The sequence below is a fragment of the Clytia hemisphaerica genome, unplaced genomic scaffold (genome assembly GCF_902728285.1).
Source record: "Clytia hemisphaerica strain Z4C2 unplaced genomic scaffold, Clytia hemisphaerica genome assembly, whole genome shotgun sequence".
In the NCBI taxonomy this organism is placed as follows: domain Eukaryota; kingdom Metazoa; phylum Cnidaria; class Hydrozoa; order Leptothecata; family Clytiidae; genus Clytia; species Clytia hemisphaerica.
In genome coordinates this window covers 1,171,731-1,195,973 of record NW_027104247.1, presented here as the reverse complement: position 1 = coordinate 1,195,973, position 24,243 = coordinate 1,171,731, and the positions used below count along the sequence as shown (strand labels likewise).

The 24,243-nt window shown below is 35.4% G+C and overlaps 1 protein-coding gene across 1 annotated transcript; it reads left to right on the top strand.

Moving 5' to 3' along the window:
• Nucleotides 1-9,160: 9,160 nt before the first annotated feature.
• LOC136816372 (uncharacterized) lies at nucleotides 9,161-12,020 on the top strand. The gene is made up of 2 exons (XM_067072702.1): nucleotides 9,161-10,817; nucleotides 11,320-12,020. Exons 1-2 carry the CDS (start codon nucleotides 9,224-9,226, stop codon nucleotides 11,322-11,324), a joined length of 1,599 nt encoding a protein of 532 aa, XP_066928803.1. The 5' UTR covers nucleotides 9,161-9,223; the 3' UTR covers nucleotides 11,325-12,020.
• The last annotated feature ends 12,223 nt before the right edge of the window (nucleotides 12,021-24,243 follow it).

Sequence of the window (24,243 nt, the reverse complement as noted above, 5' to 3'; positions counted from 1 at the left end):
GCTTTTTCGAGCCTAAGGCACATTCTGAAACTCAATCTTTTGATTAAAAACGGTAGCAGCTCCAAATCCTGGAAATTTGCCTGCCATTACGTCACTTTTCCTATTGTTTAACAGTGACGTATTGGGTGGAAAATTTTGAAAATTCTCTCGAAAAAGACTCTTCAGTGGTGCATATCATGAATTCACTAGAATGGTGACTCTGCAGGTGGCAAAGGTTTTAAAATTCACTATGATCAGTTCCCATACCGGTTAATCCAAAGAAACATACCACGTTACATACTCCAAAAATAATTCCCAAGATCACCTGCTTTAGGAGTTTTTTCTCCATAAATCTTCATTTTCTTCCAGTTTTAGAAGAATCATTTGAAAAAGAAAATTTGGCTGTCAATAGCAGCACCAGGGTAAGTTTTTGAATTTAAAACTTAGAACTTCAGACTTGCGATGGCAATGATCTTGTTCAAATGAGAATACGAATTTTTTTATAAGAACATTTAAAACTTTTAAAGCCTTGGGATGTTCTTAGCTTTTTGAGTTTTGAGCCTAAAAATGTTCTTAACATGTTCTTATTTTCAACATTTTGTGAGGATTTTTGTCCATTTTCTTAAGAAATTGTCCATTTTCTTAAGAAATTATATAGTTTGTTCTTATAAAAAACGTGTAAGCACTCGCGAGAGCATTCGTTCTCCCGTGTTTTTTAGAGCAATGTCGTCAGAATATGTCTTTAATCGGGCGCCCTTTAATCTTTCTCAGACATTGATGGAATAAGGACAAAGGAATAAGACACAAGAATGTTAAACACGTCTGAACATGTCCCTAGTCCATACTATTTTAATCTTTCTCAAACATAGATGGAATAAGGACAAAGGAATGAGACACAAGAATTTATATAATTTTTAAACACATCTGAACATGTCCCTAGTCCAAGAAAGAAGAGGGTGAGCTGAAAACGTACTGATCTACAAAAAAGGTCTGGAACTAGTGAGAAAATATAAATGGTAGCTGGTCAAATATGAAATAATTACAGGTAATATGGGGGAGGGTTGGATTTTTACGGTGTGACAGGATTGGCTATTTTTTAGTATGGTATTACGAGATTTGACAAAAAAAACGGAATTTTAAAATCAGACGGTGACGGTATTTTTTCAATTTTCGGGATTCCGGGATTCAGCAAAAACTTTGACGAGAAAATGGTGTTTTGAACCCGTATAAACCCGGGGGTACCCACCAACACCCGATATGGTGTTCTCTTTCACTTTCGTTTACAACGCCGTGTTTCTGTTTTATCGCGACCACGGGTGTTTGGAAAGCTCTATGATGTCCCTACCCTAAGAATAGCTAACTATGCCGGCTTATACACATTTTCGACCGTAGTCGCGCGGGCATTTTTTGTCCGCTTTATCCCACTAAAACTGTCCGAATCCTTTTTTGACGCATTTTTCTATTGTCTATTGGTGCGGAAAAAGGACTGGGACGATTTAGTGGGATAAAGCAGACAAAAAAATGCCCGCGCGGCAATTGGTGGCTACGGTCGAAAAGGTGTACTGCCTTCGCATCGGCGGGATCATCCTTCATCTTTCCTATCTCTTATTTTATTTCACAGGTGATTTTTTTCAACAAACACGAAACCCCATTCAAGTTATATTAAAAGTTACAGCTTTTTCCGCTACATGTCTTTTTATAAGCATTGCGCTCATAAGCATATCTAGGCTCAGATGTTGCAAAAATTTATTTTCCTGATTTTGCCTGTTTTTGCTAGTATTTACGGATTTTCGGAATTTCCTTATAAGTATTTTTCAACCTTGTCAAGCTTTCATCCTAAGCATCTCCGAGCCTGTTTTCAAATTTTCCACTGCTGGCGAAAACTGGGATGTGACATACTCTCGGATACCTAATAACCGGCGGGGCCGCTAATTATTTTTTCAAAAATTTTCCACCCAGGACATTCTTATTCCAACCCCCAGCTAATTGATTTTTGGGATGTTTATTGTATGTTTCTTTTATTGATTTGACAGGTTGACCGACCAGCATCGAGGGCATACGAAAGCGAAGACAATTCGTCGTACCCACATCCAGTTGGGTTCAGTACAACTCAAAGAAACTTGAACTCAGATGATGTTGGAAATGAAAACTTTCGTTAGAATTTGAATATATTTCAAGGATGGCAGAATTAAAGGGGACAAATGGATTATTTTGATAGATTTGTTCATTTCCAAAACATCTAAGAAACTTGGAATTGAGATATTTTAACGTAGTGGAAAGATAGTTTGGAATGAATTGGTTAAGAGTTTATTTCGAACCATATGTTCTAATCTTATAACAGATCAACCATTCAACGCTGGACAAAGTCTGGTCCAGGGAGGATGGGCAATAAGGAAGTCTGAAACAAATTCCATGTACACTATCAGTTTCGCGCTACAAAGTCTGCTCCATGGGGAGGGATAGGCAATAAGGAAGTTTGGACACAAATTCCATGTACACGATCAGTTTCGCGCTACAAAGTCTGCTCCATGGGGAGGGATAGGCAATAAGGAAGTTTGAAAACAAATTCCATGTACACGATCAGTTTCGCGCTACAAAGTTTGGTCCATGGGGAGGGATGGGCAATAAGGAAGTCTGAACAAATTTCATGTACACGATCAGTTCCAGCAACCTCACGCCTTGCGTTAGACGGATGTGGGTGATATGATATGAAAATCTTCTTGAGCCAAAACATCAAAAACAGCGTTGTCTTTTGCTTGAAAACGAAAGCGACTTAAGTATTTGTAATTATCTTTCCCAAATCTGAACGAAAATCGTCATCAAAGTTAGACGCATACCTAGACAGATCTTTTTACGGAGCCATACGCTTTTTAGAGTGAATGCGTGACATGCGTGGAGTATTCAGAATCTGCTCGAAGATTACACCAGGTATATTACAGTTTTGTTTACTTTTTGAAAATACAATATTTTAGTGGACGAGAAAGAAAACAAGAAACTGGAGATATCCTTTCTAATACATACATACGTTTTTTTTATAAGCAAGTGTCTGTCCCTATATCAGGCTCGCATTATGCTTAGCATTCTATTGTTCTCAAACAATAGAACCATTGTCTAGGTACCAAAAACTGAGCCTGTATATGCTTATAAACGTTAAGCTTATAAAAGAAAAAACATGTAGCGCACCAAGCTGAATCTGAAAATAGATTTTATTTATGACATAATCATTACTCTCGATGTGATTGTACGAGTTCTTATCCCATCAACCTTTGCGTTAATCTCCTTTGCACGTTAATTGCATCATTAACGACAAAAGATATATAACAACTTCCACGTATCTTTAATTGAGCCACATTGAATTGTGGGATTGCAAGTCGTACAAATGTGAAAAAAAGTGAAAAGTAATAATTATGACGTATGCGTTGCGGAGCGCTATTCTAAGCGTAAATAAAAATGAAACTTTTGCAGGCAAAAAATCGCAAAATTCAAGACATAAAGTTTCATGAATTTTAGGAGAAAATTTTGCGAGCATATGGACTTTCGCGAGTTTCATGGTTTGATATTTTAAAGATAAGAAAGACATGAAAAATCATGAAAAAATGAAAATTGCCAAAGATCGTTCACTTGAAGTTGATTGGTACCAACGTCAGTAAATAATCATTAGGACAAAAGTGTCCCCCCGCCGAAGAGTGCAAAAAGTGGTAATAGTGCAATTAACAATTAATCGCACTCCTCTAAACCAATCAGATTCGAGTAATTTTGCACGGCTGACGATTATAAAATATCATAGCATAACCAAAAGAATTTCATAAATTTCATATTTTAGGCGATAAGATGTTTTTATTTTTCTAAGCTATACTTCAAGTATATATTTATTGATTTAGTTTTTTTTATAAGAACAATTCTTGTTCGTTGACGTTTTTTTGTAGTTAGTGGTATTATTTGTTAGATTTTATTTTCCTGTAAAAACACTTTAAACGATACAAAAAAATTAACAATAATAAATACAGCGTTTTCTGCTAGCCCTGGCATATAATTAATGGCACTATTTTGGAGTTAAAGGTTTTCCTTTTATATAAGTGTTCCCGTTTCATATCACATGTGTTTTAGACACATGTCTCATATCAGGACAGTGTCTTGCTTTTGTTATATTGTGTTGATATAAGCAAAAAAATGTTTTTCTTTTCCTTTTTCTGACCAATCTTGCTCCACATACGTGTCAATTCAATGTGAAAAAGCTTGTGAATTTAAATTGATGAGTAAGCAAACAATATCACTCTTATTTAAAAACAAAACCTTTAAAACTCGATGGAAATTGGTCTCCATGGTCCATTGGTTAAATGTTGAGTTTGGGAAGAAATACGGTTTCCTCAAATGTACACGCTTTTTTTATAAGAATGGTGTCAATCCATTTCATCATGGATATTCTTAACTTTTTGGGGAAAATCATCCTAAAATATTCTTACAGCAATTCTAGGCTAGGATCCTAATTCAGACTAGATTCAACATTTAAAACATACGTCTTAAGCATAAAATGGCATTTTTATGAAAGGAGCGAGCTTTACTTGGGGGTAATTGGCGACTTATAATTGAAAATGCTCTAAAAATGGCCTTCTTAGCTTGATTAGTAAAATTCCATGATGGTGATATTCTTAGCATTATTCTTAATATTTTGGCCATTTTCATCATGGACATTCTTGTAAAAAAAGCGTGTAGTGAAGATCTGCGATGCCCGAGTTCAATACTTACCGTGTCTCTACGATTCACTTGGCAAGTGAAGATACCTTCGCCCGGGTCAACCCATGCCATGTAAAGGAGAATTGGGTACCATTACTCTGATACAAGAGTGTGGGTAGATTAGACAGACATTGTGACGCGCTGTGGTACTCATAAGGTTCGACCTCAGGAGAGCATAGCTCTCCCAGTGTCGTTCGAGTATCATGATATACGCCATGGCTTGGCAGCTCGCGTCTGTCAAGTCGTAGTGTCTGTCAGCGCCGTGCTTCCTACTCCTTCGTGGGTAGGACCCATCCCGAATGCATTCGGAGGGCTCGTATCTATCCATCTAGTGAAAATCTAAATGTGTAAAGGGCTGTTCCGTACAGGGGAGGGGTTGTGGACGCACCGTTTGAATTCAAGAAAGATTCTTAGAAATGTGAGGATATACTAGAGAAAGGCTACAAAATCCCTTGGAAAATCCCTTTCAATAAAATGGAAAATACATTTCATACCTTAAAGAGGGGGTGGACGAACTAAAATCAGTCTTTTGTCCCCTGTATATTTAAGAATAACATTTTACACCCAAATATACTTATGTTCAAGATGTGTATCTGATAGGGTCCACTTTTGGTTTTTTTGGACAATTTTCAGGGTAAAAATTAAAAAGTTTTTGTTTGAGTTTTTCGTCTACTTTTAGTCATTTTGCCACTTGTTAGGATGGAAATTGGAAACAATTTCAATTTTTTCTTTCTGACAGGGTCAACTTTTCGAACTCTAGCGGCAAGTCCCCGTCGGCCGTCAAGGTTAGTGCCCCCCTCCCTTGGGTTTCAAATACACGTCAGTTCCTGCCTTACATTCTTGTTTAAAATATTCCATCATGTAAAAACTTTCATAAGAAGTTGTGATTGTTTTTTTTTTCATTTAGACCCTGCATACACTTTCATGTTATTTAAGTCCCTCTCATTTCATGTTTGTCTTATAGGGATGAAAGTAGTTAATGCTAAACAAATGTACTCTGTCAAATCTCGAAATATGGTTGGATTGCAAAATCAAATTTATCCGCTTTGCGTTATTATCAAAAATATGTGATATTATTTTAATCTGCTATATACGTCATATTTGTCTTAAGTTGATCATTCAGTGATAGTGAGAGAAACATCTGTAAGGATGGAAGTAATACACCCCCTTCTCACAGACCCACTGAAACCCCTATCCACTGTAAGGTTAAACGTTTTTTGATAATGACTTTGATAAGCTCTTCAATTTTTTTAATACTAATACTTACCAACTTTTCCTTGATCGAAAACAACAAAAATAGGGAAAAAAAAAGTTTCAAAGGTACATTTTTTTCTTGACACCGGCCTTTCTCATAGAGCCACTGAGAGTCACTGGGACCCCTTCCCACCGGAAAAATTGTCCAAAAAATCGTCCACGGCGGCAAATTACCCTCCAATTTTTGTGCCCGCACTGAAAATAATCGAATGAACCAACCCTCACTGCAAAATATCATGCTATTTGACCCATCCCCAATTAATTTTCTGGCTCGAAAACAATGGTCAAGTCCCCAGCCATAAGATACATGGGAATATCAATCCCAGGGCCGGCGAAACCGGGGGGGCCGGGGGGGCCATGGCCCCCCCCCCACTTTTTTGCTAAGAAAAAAAAAACCAACCAACCATGGTGGCGCCTCCTTGGATACTTACTATTTGGCCCCTCCACTTTCAAAATTGATTCGCCGGCCCTGCAATCCCCATTGCATTTTGGTCCGTTATTTTTACCCCGGCTGGCTGAAAAAATCCTACTGGGTCTGTGAGAAGGGGGTGTAGTAATTACTGCTCTACAGGGCAACGAATTTTAGCTTTTCTCCCGAAAATAAATCTCTCGAAATATCGTTGGATTGCGAAATACCTTACTACACGAATATTACTAGGCAAATATTCAACGGCCTTAAGGGCTCTGACCATAGTCAGAAAATTGATTTTAGTATCTGAACATAAAAGTTATGTTTTAGATTCTTTAACACTTTTAACAAATAATTGCCTTTATAAATTGCTTTTTAATCAAACCCCTTAAAAGTAATTAAGAACTTAATTGCAAAAATGACGTTATGAACTTTAAAAAGACGTTAATAATATGTTGCATCACCTTCTTTTATAAAAAGTGCTAAGTTTTAATGGGTAATTAACCTTTTTGTTTCGAACTTTTTCCAAACTGTCCGCAAAGAATTGAACTATTTTGAATTTTGCGGAAAATTTTTCTAAAAAGATGTGTCAAAAGTTATGACTGTTTTTTTAAGCAAAATCCAGATGAAAAATAGATGAAAAACCACTATTTTGAAGATTTCGAGACAAAGAAGCATTTACAAAACTTTTCCGCAAAAATTTTTATTGTTCGGTAAAAGATACACCATCTACTGCGAAAAAAATTTCAAAATGTTTTTTCTTCGCCGAAACTAAGCTCTTCAAAGTTGAAATACTCTTCCTCGCAAAAGTCTTCAGTTTCTTCTTCATCAAATTTTTTCAATGCAATTTTTGAATTTTCAGATTCGGGAATAGTTTGTCTAACAGAAAATGTATAACATGCCATAGTTTTGTTGGTTACATCAGTCAGAAAACACATTTTAAACACGAAAATTATGAAAAATTCACTATGGTCAGAGCCCTTAAATTAACAGGCACAAAATTAACACGGCGAATTTTATTTGCTTTTTCAAGTACACCACGGCTGATTTTAATTAAGGGGGTTTTTATTAACACGAAATTTTAACAAAATAATATTGGTGTAATGCATAATTCAGATAATTTGATATGCATAATTTTCAAAATAGAACTAGGAACGTTAAAATACTGTAAAATTAGCTTCTGTGGCTCATTTCCATTGTCATTGTATATCCTGTGAGGAAAATACTGTTACGAATATTTCACTCCCCTTTTGCAAAACTACACTCGTTTATTTTAAGTGAATTTGACTCCTTTACATGTTTTTTTATAAGAATTTACTTTATAGAAATATTGATGATGAAATTGCCCGAATACACCCCTGTCTCAGTGACTCGGTGGAGTTTAAAAAAGAAAATATCAGGATTTCACCGGGTTAAACTTTTTGACTGAGTAAATTTACCGGGATGGAAAATTTGAGGTTAATTTTCACCGGGATACAAATCGGGATTTTTTGTTTCACTCGAAGAGATAATTCAGGTCGATAGATAAAATTTGAATTAGAGAACATTTTAGACTCCAAAAAGTTAGAAAAATGCAGAAAACAGAACAGGCATTTTTAGAGCATTTTCAACCTTTAAATTGCCAATTATACGTAGGCTCAAAACCATTTTTGCTTCAGACACGTATTCCATGCCAAATTTAAGTTGAATTTGGATCATACCTAAGAATGCTTTGGGTGATTTTCCCAAAAAAGTAAAGAATATCATTGAAATAGAAAAACATCGTTCTTATAGAAGAAACTTGCATTATTTTATTTCAACTGAAAATAAGCAGCCTGTTTTCAACCAAGATGAAATTGAATTTGGTTATGTAATAATAAACCTCTTTTATCACCTGTAAGATTAGGTACATGGTTTGCGAAAAAATAAAAAATAAAAACAAATTTATTCACCGTTAGAAAGAGGAAACAACGTTCAGGGACAAGATCAGACACAAATAATGAAGAGGGAAGGATGTGGCTGACCTTGCGCGTTGAACGTGTTCCTCTAAAATCTGTTTTAAAGCAAGCCGATATATCATCACATGCCAGTTCTCTATAAAAAGCTTGCATAGATTAACCTCGCAAGAGTTTTCATAGAGATTTTTTTTACTGATGTTGTGATTTTTATCCAATATTCCTTGGACGAGTTCAAGACTGCTCGTATAAATAGTGGTTGCTGCCCTTGTGAGAAAGCTATAGTCAATATTGTTAGTACAGCTGAGTTGATTATATATCTTTTGTAAGAACAAGGTATATCAGAGTCTAAACTGACTTTTCCGGAAATTTTCCCACCTATTGATGATATGGGGGTTTCAATTCTTTCAGGGTATCCAGATGGTTGGACCTTGGGATATCCAGGTAGGGAGTAAAAGATAAAAAATCCTACAAAATGCCCGGATATTCATGGGGTACAGAACAAAATGCATGGATACCCAGGGGATGCAGAACAAAATGCCTGGATATCCAGGGGGTACAGGAAAATGGACAAAGAGTCTCAGAAAATGGTGAAAATAAGAACATGTTAAGAACAATTTTAGGCTTAAAAACCCCAAAAAGTTAAGAACAGCCGAAGGCTACAAAATTGTTTGATGTTCTTATAAAAAACGTGTAGAAGATAAATCATATCTTAAAAAAAATAACCGTAAAGCTCTTTTTACACGAAACATCAATGACAAGATGACGTAAGATAAACAATGAAATTTAAAACCAAAACTGCCAATATAAACAGTTGATATATGAAAAACTGGACGAACAAAAATTGTTGTTTTATCACTTTGATGCATAAGTACAGCTATAATATTTTTGTTGATTTATTTTTGAAAGTAAAATGGCTAATCAAGTGAATATTGCAGGTATCGCTAATCAAACGAATATGGCAGGTATCATGCAGAAGGTTTTGTCTTTGAAACCATTACCAATCGATCCAACCAGATGTACTCCCAACAAATCGTTGTATCAGCAGATTCTCAATAACAGTCAAGCCACGTCAGAAAGACAAGCAAAACAGTTCAACTTGGGGAATTCGCACTGTACAGCAAACCCTATGCATGCAGCCGACTTCGTTCTTGAAAGGGAGTATGGAGACAGTTCTCTCTTTGTTCAAGGTGAACGCACCAGTGTTTTCATACCACCCACGTTTGTTTCGAATCAATACAAAAAGTCTTCTTTTGCTATCCTTAATTATGACGTCAAAAAAGACATTGACAGACTTTTGGTTAATTTGAAACAACATTCACCAACGTATTGGCTGACCAAAGAATTGGAAACTTTTATGCAAACACAAAACAATGCTGATTCTATCGACAAGAAGGCGTTTGGGAAATGGATTCTTAACCTTCAAATCATGTATCTGGCAATTAGTGAACTGAAAACTGACCAAGTGACCCTACCACAAACCACTTTGGATATAGGAGTTTTCGTTCAAGGATGTCTTGCCGTGCTCTTTCCTACATCACCTCTGGGAACACTTCTTCAACAAAATCTCTTCACCAAAAACCTCAAAAAACTGATCAAGCAAATGATTGAAGAAACACCAAGCAAAGATTCAAACCTTGGATGGCTATTCACTTTGGAACTGTCAGAAGTTGGTGAAAAGCTGGAACACTGGTTATATGACCAGCTTCTACCATTGAAAGATGACAATCTCCAAAACACAGTCGTTCTTTCTTCACTCATTTTTCTGACAAATGTGCAAAAAAAAATGCATAAAGAGACAGATTTTCTAATCATATCTTGGGAACGGAAGCTTATCATTTCAATCGAGCTGAAAAGAACAATCGCAGATGATAAAGTCTTCAAGCAGTTGGAATCAAACCATCGGGTTTTCGAGGAAAGATTAGGGGACCAATTGATTTCAGGTTGGACGTATTTTCCGGTGGTCGGCGTGGAGAACGACAACCTTTCAGTAAAAAGTCAGCATTATATCACAATCCAAACTGAAATAAAACAATGGCTGACCAGTGTCTTCAAAAGGTTCCCGACAATTCCAGCAGTGTCCATACCGAATCCATTGGACGAAGCTAAGAAGCTACTCAAAATCCTGGTCTTTGCCATTCACGTTTCGAAAAAAGATCAAATTGCACATATTACTAGCTCAACATGGGTCGAATACACCAGCAACGCTATCGAAAATGTTTCAACTAGCCACAACATTTTATTCTACTCCAACCAACAGATGGCAATCATGAACAACGATGAACCAAGCTACAGGAGAGTGGTCATTAGTGGGCCTTTTGGTGTTGGAAAATCAATCTTACTTACACAGAAGGCCATACAATTAAACAAACGACCTGAATACAATGGAAAAGTTATGATTGTTGTTGATTCGCATTCTTACAAAACTAAACCCATGCAATTTCATCGTCTGAAGGTTGACTTGGAGAATCAACATGGAATATTTGTTGAAGATTTGAGTTCGGTAGGTAATCAATTTTCTTATAATTGTGAGTATGACAGTCATTATAAAAATGATCTTCCTTCTTCAACTGCGATGTAAAATCTAAATTCTTGAGGATGGTTCCTTCTTTCAAGTTTTCAAATCCTTTGTGTTTTTTCAAATTGAGTAAGAGAATTATTTTCCGTTTTTTCATTTTATAGTCATCTCAAAAAGGTCATCATCTTGAAACAATCAAAGCACGGAAAATCAAAGCATTGTTCATCGATTAATTTGAAATTTCAAAAAAATAAATAAAGGATGCTCGAAAATCGATTGGATATTTTTAAGTCTTATATAATCGGTGTTTATCATTCATTTCACAGGATCAGAACGTTCGCATTCGTTTTGTTGAGATGATTAAAACACGGAAAATCAAAGCATTGTTCATCGATTAATTTGAAATTTCAAAAAAATAAATAAAGGATGCTCGAAAATCGATTGGATATTTTTAAGTCTTATATAATCGGTTTTTATCATTCATTTCACAGGATAAGAACCATTACATTCGCATTGTTGAGATGATAAAAAGACGGAAAATCAAAGCATTGTTCATCGATGAATTTAAAGTGTGGTCAGAAACCATGAAATCACAAAACAAAAAATGGATAAAGGAGGAGGTGATGCCACTCGTTGACTACTTATGGATCGTCCCATCGACAGAAAGTTTGAGTAAAGGAAATTACCAAGAATTTTCGACTGACTTTTTGTTCGTCAATCTTGAACAGAATTTTAGGAATTCTCAACAGATTGTTAAAGCAACCAAATCTGTAGCCGAGGAGAAATATTATGACTACAAACAAGGGATCGTCATGCCACTTGGTAATTTTCCGGATGGTTGCGAGCCAATATTTGTTGACACGTTCGAAGAAGCAGTGATAGAAGCGAGAAAACGAACAAATGAAGGAATCCTTCTGATAAATAGTTACAGAATCGATGCAAATTCTTATTCTGAGGTTCTAGATCGGTTGAACGAGAATTATAAAGTATATCACGGTACAAAAAATGATTTTAAAGAGGGAGAAAGTCCGTATAAGTTTCTTCAGGAAGGAAACATTTTGATCATTGAGGAATTTACATCTTTTGGATTTGACTGGCCGACAGTTATTGTATTAGAACAAATCGGTGACGCCACAACTTACCACGATTGTAATTTCATGTTACGATGTACCACAAACCTCATTGTGGTAAATGCATGAGAATCATGAGATAATGAAAGTGATTCGGAGAAAACCAATCTTCTGAGGTAACAAAAAACAAAGAGATCATTTAAAGGAGAATAAATATAATTGATCTGTCTTTACATTTTACAAAACTATACGAAATTTAAGTCAAATATCATAACCATCAGAATTTATTATGTAAAAATAAAAGTCAAATTTGTATGTTATTACTCATTATTCAAAAAATCGCATCATATCCTTATTCACTTATATCCTTATGTCGACTTGCTGCCAGCATTTACCCTTGAAATTATCTGGGATTGATAATTTTTGTTTAAATGTAGCATAAAATTATTTTCTGTATTTTAGTCCATTGTTATACTTGTACAAAAATTTTTCACTTAGCAATTCCACTTAGCAACTTAGTAAACAACGAATTCGATAAGGAGCTTTGAGACTGAAAATCTCTTGAAAAATGAGGAACTCCAGGCTTGAAGCCAAGTTTAGGTTCCTTATAAGACGTGTAAATGAAATGAAGATTTTTGAAGAAAGGGACAATTCTTAGAGCAACTTAACAAAGGTGAATTAGAGGAACGGATCTGAGCTCTAGTTTAGACGGCCCACTTTTCGCCCTGCCTATTCTAATTGTGAATTAAGGTGAGCATAAAGTGGGCTGTTTAAAGTCAATGCATTGTCCTCTTTTGACGTCAATGCAATGTCTTCTTTCAACCTTTTTGAAGCAAAGAATTTAACTGCCCGCTTTGTGCCCGCTTTGCGTCTACTCTTACAATTAGAATAGGCAGGGCGAAAGGTGAGTCGTCTAAACTAGAGCTGAGAACGTGAAAAAGCAAAACTTCAGCTTTAAACACCGCGAATATTATATCTCTATTTTTTTTTAGTATACCACAGATTTTCGCTTATTTCCCGCAGTTTTCTGCGGGTTCTCTCGATTCCCGTTAGATTTATGTTTCTTTTGTCAGAGATCTCCCGCCACCGCCTGCGGGTTTAAGTTTCCCTACAGGTTCCCTTGATTCCCCTCGGATGGATTTACGTTTCTCTTGTCAGAGATCTCCCGCCACCTTCGGGTTAAATTTTTTCTGCGGGTTCCCTTTGATTCTCCTCGGATTTATGTTTCTCTTGTCAGAGATCTCCCACCACCACCTGCGGGTTTATCCACCTATACATGTTTTTTATAAGAATAACGCTTATAAGCATATGAGGGCTCATATTTGCAGAATTCTTAAGCATAAAATGAGCATATATGTCAGCCTAAAATATTTTTCAAGTGGTCATTTTTATCTGTTTAAAAAGGTTTGGTAGAGGTCAAGTAAAAAATTTCAAGACATTTCACGGCTAGCTAACATTCCACTGCTCCCAAAATCTGAACAAATTTTTACAAAATTTCTGAAATTTCATTTAAAACTTGGCTCGGGGTGAATCATAAGCATGATTCTTAAGCATAAAATAAGCATAAACTATGGCTGGATGCTTTGAGAACTTAAGCATACACGAGCCTGACCAAGGGGCATACACTTGCTTATAAAAAAAAACATGTACTGGCAAAAAGTGAAACCAAAAATCCGCACCATGGTTTGAAGCATTTTTTTCACGTTTACACCGTCCACATAACATGGACCCCGGCGAGCCATTTTAAGTGAGAGAGGGGCAACATTTCAGATAAAAATGTCGTGCACCATGGGTGGGCAACGAAGAAAATTTTTCACTTTTTACACCCTCAAAACACATTAAAACGATTATCTAGTTGGGAAGAATAATAGTTTTTATGGCTTGATTTGGTCTGTTAAAAGTTGTTCTAATGTACATAAGTTTCAATATAGCATGGTCTGCAAAAAAGTGGGGGGTATGACGGGACCCATGCATAACCAATATAACATTAGATGAACGTTGAAACAACGTTATGTGCCACTTCAGCTCTGGGGCATTATCAACAATAAGGGACTGGGGATAAGATAATGGAAGTGTTGGACTTTCTTGTATTGTTGGATATCTTCTGGAAAATAAAAAAGCCCAAAGATTTCAGTTGAAAGTGCTGCATCCCACTTAGAAAATAAACCATATGACACAGCGACTGTCAGTCCCGGTGGAAGCGGGGAGACTGGGGAGACTTCAGCCTCCCCACTTTTGAGCAGATGAGATTTTTTCTCAAAATTTTAGCGAAATTTATCTCATTTTGAGCCTTCAGCCTCCCCACTTTAACGGTTATTCCAACGGGTCTGACTGTTGTTTCTAATTATACCCCTGTGCCACAGACCCACTGGGAGCCCAGCCCCACTGAAAAGATTGACAAAGATTTCATCTCCGGTGGGAAAATACCTTAGAATGTCAGCCGCACTTGGAAATTAACTTTAATTTCAACCGCATTCGAAATTCAATGTTTAAAAATTGCACTGAGTTTGCACTGAATTTTGTAACCTTGGAGAAAAGGAATTTCAATAGGAAGTTTTATTCCCACTGAGAAAAAAAGTTCCACCGGGGCTGTGAGACAGGGGTGTCTAATGGTGAGTCGTGCCACCGCTCAAATATAGAAATTCTTCATTTTCTTTTACAGAATAAAATATAAATAAAACATATATACAAAGAAAGTTGAATATCAATTCAGTCGTATAATCACTCGTTAAGTAATTTGTATTCATTCAACTACTATCCAGTCGCTCATTTTGCTTCTACCCAATCTCTGTCCATCATGATACCAACAATTTCATTTTCACATATTTTCAAACAACAATTTCGGACACCTTTCATTGGATTTCTGTCCGGTTTGAAATTGGAAAGTTTGACTTGCAACGGTCTTCCTTGTTCTGTCTTCAAATATAATATCATAGTTTTCGCGTCTTCTACAATTTGCCGTTGAAATACGATATATGATGTGTAGCCCTCTGAAAAGAGATATTATAAAGGGTCAGTAAGAGAGGAGAGAGAGATACTATCCCAAAATATTTTCAAGCTTATGTTGCATACACAGTGTGTCCACAAAAATTGAGCTCCTCAACCTTTTCAATAACCAAATAACGCTTTAAAAGAGATTAAAAAGCTTACTAATGTCTAACAAGGGGTCATTTGCTCTTAAATACACAATTTCACTTTCTAATGATCATGATTTTGAATAGAATATCTTACCAATGCTGGAAGGATCGAGAGGTGGATGGCCTTTATTTTCCCATCGATCTTCATCCAAGTCTTCAAACAAATCCATTATCTTTCCTTTATCCTTGTTTATTGTCCTTGTTTTCTTCACTTTTCACTACATAAGAAACAAGAGTTTTAATTGAAAATTTTGATTGCTTTAGACCCGGGGGGGGGGGTTACCAACTGACGGTATGTGCGGCGAAATAATTGGCTTTTTAGAATCGCACCTTTGCAGTGCAGCAAAAAATCTGTACAGTAAATATTTTCTTAAATTTTCAACTTTCTCAGCGCTAAAAATTCAAAATTTTCGAGCAAAAATTAGAAATTTTTTATACAGTGTATTTCTGCTATCTTGAAGAATATGCTCCTAACCGCTGCACGCACCCGTCGGCCAATTTGCGTAACGACTCGAAGATAAAGCTGCCCTCCGGCAGAGGGTACATTCTAATCAAACTATCGTATCGAATTTCTCTCTCTCGCTCTCTCTCTTTCATCATGATCAAAGAAAAATCGTCAAAATCAAGCAAAATAGCATGAAAACTGCCAAAATTTGCGCATTACGCCTAAATTCTTTTGCCCAGCCACAAAAAATCAAAAGAAATTTCAGGAGAAATCTTTCAGGAGAAATAAAATTCAAATCAATTTTTTTATCTTTTATATTGTTTTACTTTGTGCCGTGTGTGTGTGTGTAAATGAATGATCTGGTTCTGCAAACATCAGCAAATATGAAAACACATTACCTGATTATCTCAAAAATAATTTTATTTGAAATCTTTTTTAGGAAATTTTTCAAAATGTTTATTTGTTTAAAACAAGATTTAAAAACTGAAATTTTCAATAAGTATGCACCATCAAAATTTCATTTCAACAAATTCTGACATGAGCTAATGAAATCAGTTCGCCATCAAAAAATATTTAGAAATGGCAAAACATTTGATATACCTCTTTGGCACTATTTTCAAGTTGAAACAAATTCTTTCTTATGAAAAGCAAAGTGTTTAACAATCAGGGAACTGTCTAAGTAGATAATTGATGTGTTTTAAGCGCTCAATTTGCGGATCGAAATTTAAAGCTTAGCTCTCCAAAAATTAAACAAATTAAATCGTTGTTTCTAACTAAATCGTCCATAATCTTCATTTAGTTTAAAAAATTGACACATTGACTCCGGCTAAACAGCAGGCGGGTTTAGAAATGATTTTAAATTTTGACCATACTCTCTGAACGCAATGAAAATTTATTGTATCCCCAGAATTCTTCCGTTTTTCCACCATAGCTGGCAACGTTATATACCTTATCGGAAAAAAAATGTCGGGGGAAAGTGACGAAAATTTTGAGGAGGTGACGAAATTTTTCCCCAACGAAATATTTCCCCGATATTTTATCACTCGACCAAAACTTGTATCCGATTTTTTTATCCCCGACCAAAACATTTACCCGAAATTTTATACCGCAACCAAAATTCAAATCTAATTTTTTTACACCTTTATTTACCAAAATCAGTGCTTTAAACGTCGAATTACAAGATCTATTTTCGAGCTAGTGAAGGAAATCATTTCTTTTGGACAGTTTAGTCGGGTGAAAGTGACGAATTTGAAATTTTTATCGGGGAGAAGTGACGAATTTGAAATTTTGGTCGGGGAAAAGTGACAAAAATGCCTCTAGGTGACGAAATTTTTCCCCGACGAAAAAAACTCCGACATTTTTTTCCCCGATAAGGTAATTGTTAAACATCAGACTTATACCCCCTTCTCACAGACCCTGGTAGGATTTTTTCAGCCAGTGCGGGGGTAAAAATAACGCACTGAAAATCGATGGGAATTGATATTTGCGCATGTTTTTAATGGCGGGGGGTTTGAATTCCATCGTTCAGAGAAAATTTATAGTGTGGATTGAAGAAATAGCACAATATTTTTCAACGAGGATTGGTGTATTTGATTACTGTCAGTGTGGACAAAAATTAGATTTTAATTTTACACTGGGATGATAATTTTGCACAGTTTTTCCAGTAGGAGGGTTCCACCAGGTCTGTAAGAAGCGAGTGTAATATTCATTAAGTTTCTCACTAGGGAAGATTTTTGGAGCATTCTCTCTGTTTTGAGTGAGTCCTAACAAATTTCTTGCAAAGTTTAATTATTCACTTTTCCGATTTCGTATAGTTGAAGGTATTGAAGTCGAAGGCAAGTCCAATGATGGTTCAATGCTGAAATTAGGCACTTTTCGCTGCACAAACACAACAAACACTTGAAATTCCACAGATTCTTAAACAACGTTCTGCAAAATACCACAAAGTATTACGCAATCGATGGCATCATAACAAACCAAACTCCTTTTTTTTTAAATATACCAAATTCCTCCTTAACCGCAATTAAAAAAAAAATCTGTTGTCAAAATACTGCCGTCAATAGACCTTTTCATTGATTACGTCAAGAGCAAAGCATACCTAGACAGTTTCTGTATTTTTATAAGGACTCTACATACACTACACAATATATTGTCAGCCAATATATTGATAATATATTGAGCTATATTGAAAAGGTGTCCGCAATATATTGCCAGCTCTATTTGCAATATTCCAACAATAAAGGGGGATTGTTTATAAAAAGTAAATTCCTTTTTATAATAAAATATCTGCTATTTACTTAGTACATTACGGTCCAGATATTGTTCATCAATATATTGTGTAGTGTATGTAGCCCTCAGGACGGGTTCGACACATAATGGACGGTTCTGCCTTTGGAAATTCGAGTTTAGCACTGTCCTCACTAACTGAAGTTATAGAAAGCCACCGTCGTTTTGCATAAGATTCCCATTTCTGCACGAAGATTCTTTTGCCACTTTTCTACCGGAAAAAAGACCAGTACCAGTTGAAAAATGAGCTTCTGAAAGTTAGGCAGTTTTGTAATTAAAACACAAGATTTTCCGTCCCTTTAAGAAAGTATCCTTTCCAATCTCATGCAGGTTATCTTGGCAAAAGTAGCGGAAAGATTCTAGAAAAGTCAAGAGAATCTTAGTATGGAATTGAGATATTATACAAAACAACGATAGTCTAGGAAACTGCGCTTTTTCTATGGTAATTGATTTCCAAAGGAGTTTACTATTTACAAAAGTAACAATCGAAATGGGTTTAATGACCTTGGTAATGATCATTTAAAACGAGCGTTGCAGAAAAGGCTTATTCCATCAACTTCCAGGCGCGAAGGGATAGACTCGACACTCCTGGATGGGAAATGAAGCCACTTATTTCACATCCAGAACCCCCGTGTGTATTTTTACGCAAACGCTGGATTAAAAATAAAATCTTTTGATAGATTAAAAAAATGCAGTCCTCAAAAACAAAGGAACCGCTAGATACAATCCGTCGTCATGATTGCGGTGCATTCTAGATGGGAAATAAGTGGCTTCACTTTTTCTTGCCTGAGAAAGGTTAGAGATTCTACTCTAGCCCTAAGGGCTTTAAGCTCAATGGTCAATTCTCTCTGACAAAATATCTTCCTCGATACAAATCCGAACGTTCACAGAAGTTCAAAAATGCATATCATCAGTTATTTAATAGCCAGTCAGTCAGAGCTTTATAATAAAGACAATTAGAGGCTCGGCTATTTTTTTCTGACTCAATTTTTAATCTGCGATTTGAAACGTATGTCTGGATTCTCTCAGATTAAAAAAAGATATTAAATAATATCTATCTCTTTGAGAAGAATGATATTTCTATTTTCATTGTCTGAACGAAAGATTTCATAAAATTCTTTTCCGATATCGTCATTATTTGAAATCTTTAAATTTCTTAAAAACGAGTGACCCAAATAAGTTGTAACTTTCACCTTAATTATAGTTAAAACATTTGTTAAACTTTTAAATCGAACTGTTTTGCTCAAGCTTTGGCATTAAGATGGACCCAGTAATTGATCAGCGAAAGCTTTGAAAGTTAGTGAAAGACATCTGAAAAACTAGTCTGAGCCAAACAGGCCTTACCATACAACGATATAGTGACTCTATTCAACGCATATTCTACACGAAAAAAAAAATAACCATATCAATGATCCGCTCCTGAATATCTTTTCAACGAATCTTGGATGAAGGTTTAACTATTCAAATTACGTACGACAAACAAATGTCGAGAAGATTCAATGAGACATCTTAGAGAGATTATTTTCTATAATTAGCACTAGCTAGACCTAGAGGGCTGAAAATTATCGAATTATTAATGACAGCTGTTGCTGTTACAAACTTAGGAGTCAGAAAAATGGTAGCCCAGGGTTCACTGGTTGGCGCGATTATAGAGATGGCCTGGTAGTAGCAAAGAAACTATTCGGAGTTGAAAAATATAATGAAGAATGTGAAACAAACAAAAATTTAAATCTCAAATTTTTAAGTTGATAAAACATAAAAAATGTTTCAAAAAAAGCTTTTATCTTGATATTATGTCTGTTCAGTGTTATGAGATAAGATTATTTGGACTACTATCTTTAGTTATTGGAATAAAATTTGATATTTGTAATTTTTGTGGGCAACCTTAAAAAGATAAAGGCAAGGGGAAAGATTTACGAGCTTAAGTAAGAAATGATTTCATTTTATAAATACTCAATAGATAAAGCCCTGTATGAGCCTCCCTCCTTACACCCTTGTGTCACAGATCCGCTGGGACCCCAACTCCACTGAAAAACTCACTCCACTTTATCCTCACTGGGGAATTGACTTTGATTTCATCCACACTCAAAATTCAATGTAAAAAATTGTGCTCCAAAACCATCCTCACCTGATTTTTTCGACTGAAGCGGATACAAAAAACATTTTGATAAAATAAGAAAACCGTTTGGAGCTTGTTGAAAAGATACTCAGGAGTGGAATGTTATCATACTGAAATAAATGATGATGATAATGTTCTAAGATCAACGAATTAATTTTATCAAAATTGTTATTACAGCTCGTTTCCTTTAAAAACTTTATTTTCTTCACTTTTCATCTTATTTCCAGTTTTTCTTTCTGATGATATCTCTTGATTATTCTTTCAACAAGCACAAAACCGGGGGACAGGTTTTTAGGTACAATTTACAAAAAAACTCTAGTGGGGTTAAAAAATGCTGACTCAACGTTTTATAATCTAAAAAGGTTTGAAAATGATTTATTCTTACCGAAAATACATAAGCGAAAGATGTGAAAATATTTTAGTCTATTTACAAAAAAAATGCGTTCTAAAAACTCCCCCTAAAAGAAAAATACATCTGAAGAAAATAAAAAAATCATTTAAAATATTTTAAATACAAAAAATAATTTTAAATATTTAAGGTGTCGTTAACACTTCTGAAATAGGATCATCTTTTTCGGGGTCGATTTTTTAATTTTTGGTTCAAATTAAAGTTTGAACCTTGCTTAACAATATCCTGAAGTTTTATTTCATTTAAAAAAGAGGAAAGTAGAAAACTTTAGGTCTTTAGACACTTACCTGAGCAGATCTTGCCGTCCGCCCCTAAAAGCCCACCCCGCCGCCCGTCACGAAAACCGGAATTTTCACTCTTCTGGAGCGACTCCAACTTTTACTGTCGCTACTTGGAGCCACAAAGAACATTGCCGGAAAATTTTACACTGGTACTGTTAACAGTTCCGGATTTATGACGACCAAAACAAACCCGCCATCTTGAATCCTGTCAAATTTCAAATGTGTTTTTTTGGTAAAGGGAATGACTGTTTCATGGCTTATTTTCTCGTAGTAAGTGTAAGTGATGGTTTAATGCTTCCATTTTATATAAAGAGCTTCTCAAAACTCCAAGAAGCATTTTTACTTGATAAACTTTCTAATTTCCTTCCCATTGGGATCAAACTTCAGCGCCAAAAATGTGTGACAGGTACGTGAAACGTTTCTTCTCTTTTCTCTCTCTTTTTAAGTTATTTAATAAACCAGCTGTGCTGGAAGGTCAGTCCGAAATGATAAGAAAGATTAGAAGATAAGAAGATTAAAATAATTAATTCAAGAAAAACTAGTTGTCCCGTATTTTCCAAGGAAAATTAGTTATCGCGTATTTTCCAAGGAAAATTAGTTATTGCGTATTTTCCAAGGAAATATAGTTATTGCGTATTTTCCAAGGAAATATAGTTATTGCGTATTTTCCAAGGAAAATCACTAGACCGTATTTTCCAAGGAAAATCACTGGTCCGTATTTTCTGAGGAAAATTAGTTATCGCGTATTTTCCAAGGAAATATAGTTATTGCGTATTTTCCAAGGAAGATCACTAGACCGTATTTTCCAAGGAAAATCACTGGTCGGTATTTTCTGAGGAAAATTAGTTGTTGCGTATTTTCCAAGTAAAATCCTTTGTTCCGTTCTTTCCCAGGAAAATCAATTTTCACGTATTTTTCAAGGAAAATTAATCGTTACATACTTTCCAAGGAAAATCAATTGCTAATAGCTAATTTCGAAAGTAAATTATTTGTGTCGTATTCTCCAAGGAAAATCACAGCACTTTATTGATTTTATTTTGAAAGAAAAGGTATTTCCCTTGTAAAAAATACAAAATAACTGAAATTCCTTGAGCAATCATTAGTTGAATTTTTCTTTTTGAAAAAGAAGATTATTATTCCCTTGAGAAACACACAGAAAATCAATTTCCTATGCGAAAATTCATAGCCTGTCTTATTTAATTGAAAATACAGATTTTATTTATTTTTCTCTTGGAAAACTGCTCAGAATGATGATTTCACAAACTGGGGGGAGGAGTCTTCAAAAGTCATGCATCCGACATGTTCTAGTCCAACAGCTAAAAAGTCCGATTAGGCAATCGAAGGTTGCTCCAGTTTTTCCGAAGCCGATTTTGTCCGACAAAAAGTGTCAAAATAATATATATGTTTCAGAAAAAAACGTTATTAGCCTGTCTGACTAGCCAACCAAATTTTAACACTTCAAAGTAGGCGGAGGACCGTGTCCGTCTAGTACAGACTTTTAAACTAAATTTAGGGAAGTCTCTCAAAGGGTCCCAACATCATCAAAATTTTGTCTCTCAAAGGGGTGATTTTCGATTTTTGCCTCGGACATACCTGTCACCTCGCAAACCTAGTACCCCCCCCCCCCCGGGAGCATCTCTGTACCCCTTTTTGCCAAATATCCCCCCTGTATATCTCGAGGAAAGTGTATTGGAACTTTGTGATTCAAAGGCAGATTTTGGATGAAAATTGTATCAAAAGTATCAAAAGATTAAAGGACAACAACGAGATCTGCTATTTAAAAAGATGAATTTCTCGTCCTCCATCATCTTCCGTGCAAATTTTGTTAACAGCTAGTTAAGCATCGTCGGGGCGACGATACTAGGATGAGGGACCAACCTGGTAAGTCTGTTTTAGACTTTTAGAAAGAAAAATATCAACGAGGCGTATGAAAATCTAGTGAAAACCGATATGGCAAAAACATTGTGGCATGAGCAATATATTTTTCAATTAACCAACAACGAGCAATTATTTTATTTTTTGACAATATATTTCGATCCATTGATCATCTTCAGGTCTAAAATTCAATAAAAACAAGATTATAAAAATCTCCGATAAAAAATGTATATGTTCACATATCTACAGTAAAAACAACCATAAGCTTACAGAAAAAAGTGAGAAATGAAAATGCTACTGCAAAAAAAAATATAATATGTAATAAAATTGTTGCTACTAAGGAAAATCCCATGTGACAACAAACAATAAAAGAATAAAAACTACAATTAAAACTTGACTACTAATGTACGGCTTCTATACTCGTCTTTTGTGTTCAGTTGAGGCTTTAATTGATTAATAAAAAGTGCCTCTAGTGTCATTAAATGGCTTGCCGAACGAGAACTACCTTTCAAAATGGCTACGTCATCCATTGTTAATGAGTGCTGGCATGACGTCATGTGAATGGTAACGGGTGCGTTTTTCCTACCGTGCTCCTTAATTCGGGTGATAAGATGTCGCCGTGTTTGGCCGACATAGCACGAATTACATCGTGGACAGGTAATTTTATAAACTACACCACTTTTTAAGGATTTTTCCACGGAGGACTTCAATGATGGTAGCACTGTTTTTGACTTTTTCAAAGTAAATATGACACGACAAGGGGCTTTCAACTTTCCAAGGTTATATTTCAATTCCTCAGATAATTTTCCCCTGTATTCAACAAAAAACATTTTCGGGTCATCTTCTTCATCTTCATTTTCTTCCACCACAGGAGGTTCTTCTTTTTCAAACAATTTGTTTAAAGTATCTCGTATGATAGAATCAACTAGCGGTTCAGGATATTGATTTCTGTTATGGATTACTTTAGCACGCTCTAAACCCTCATGGAATGTTTTGTAAGAGCTACATGCTCTGAAAATACGATGAATCATTCCAATAACAACAGACTTTTTATACTTTAATGGAGCAAGAGCGTGAAAATTCATTAGTAAACCAGTATCTGTGTCTTTTGTATACCAAGACGACTCTAACTTATTCTCTGAGCGGGTAATCTTCATATATAAATTCCAAATATAAAATCCAGAAATTCCAATTACGTTTACGCAACTTTTTTGTATGTTTGCGGTAATCTCAGGGTTCTACGTGAAGCCATGAATTTGCTGACACAAGCTAAAAAAATGAATTTACTTTCTTTCTTAAATTGAAAATTGGATTAGTGCATCAAGTTCAACTGAAATCTGTCAAAAATCCCATATTGAAAGCTTTTTTTCCTCTTTTTACAGCAATAAATAGTTTTAAGGCTAGTTTACACGAAACAGCAAAACCGGGGGTTTTTTATCTCATGGCGGAAAAATCTCAGGATTGGATGGTCCGATTGACTTGAAATTTTCAACACAGCTTCCCCTCATAGAAAGGTGTAATCTGATTGAAACAGATTTTTTTGAAAAATGTTTTTTCTTTGTTGATTTGATAATTATAAAAAACAGTTTTTTGGGTTTTTACCCCCTGATTTTATTTTTTCAATTTTTTTTTTCACTCAGATCACAGAAGGTCACTAGGGTAACATAACTGTCAAGTATCAAAAGCTAACTCCTTCTGGTTGCTGAGATTTTTCTGCCAAGAGATTTTCGAATATATTTTTAGAAGTGACGTCATAACCTCGTTTTTGATATTTTTAATTATTTTTTCTATTT

Coding starts and splice junctions, on each gene's coding strand:
- LOC136816372 (XM_067072702.1), top strand. CDS start 9,224: ATGGCTAATCAAGTGAATATTGCAGGTATCGCTAATCAAACGAATATG.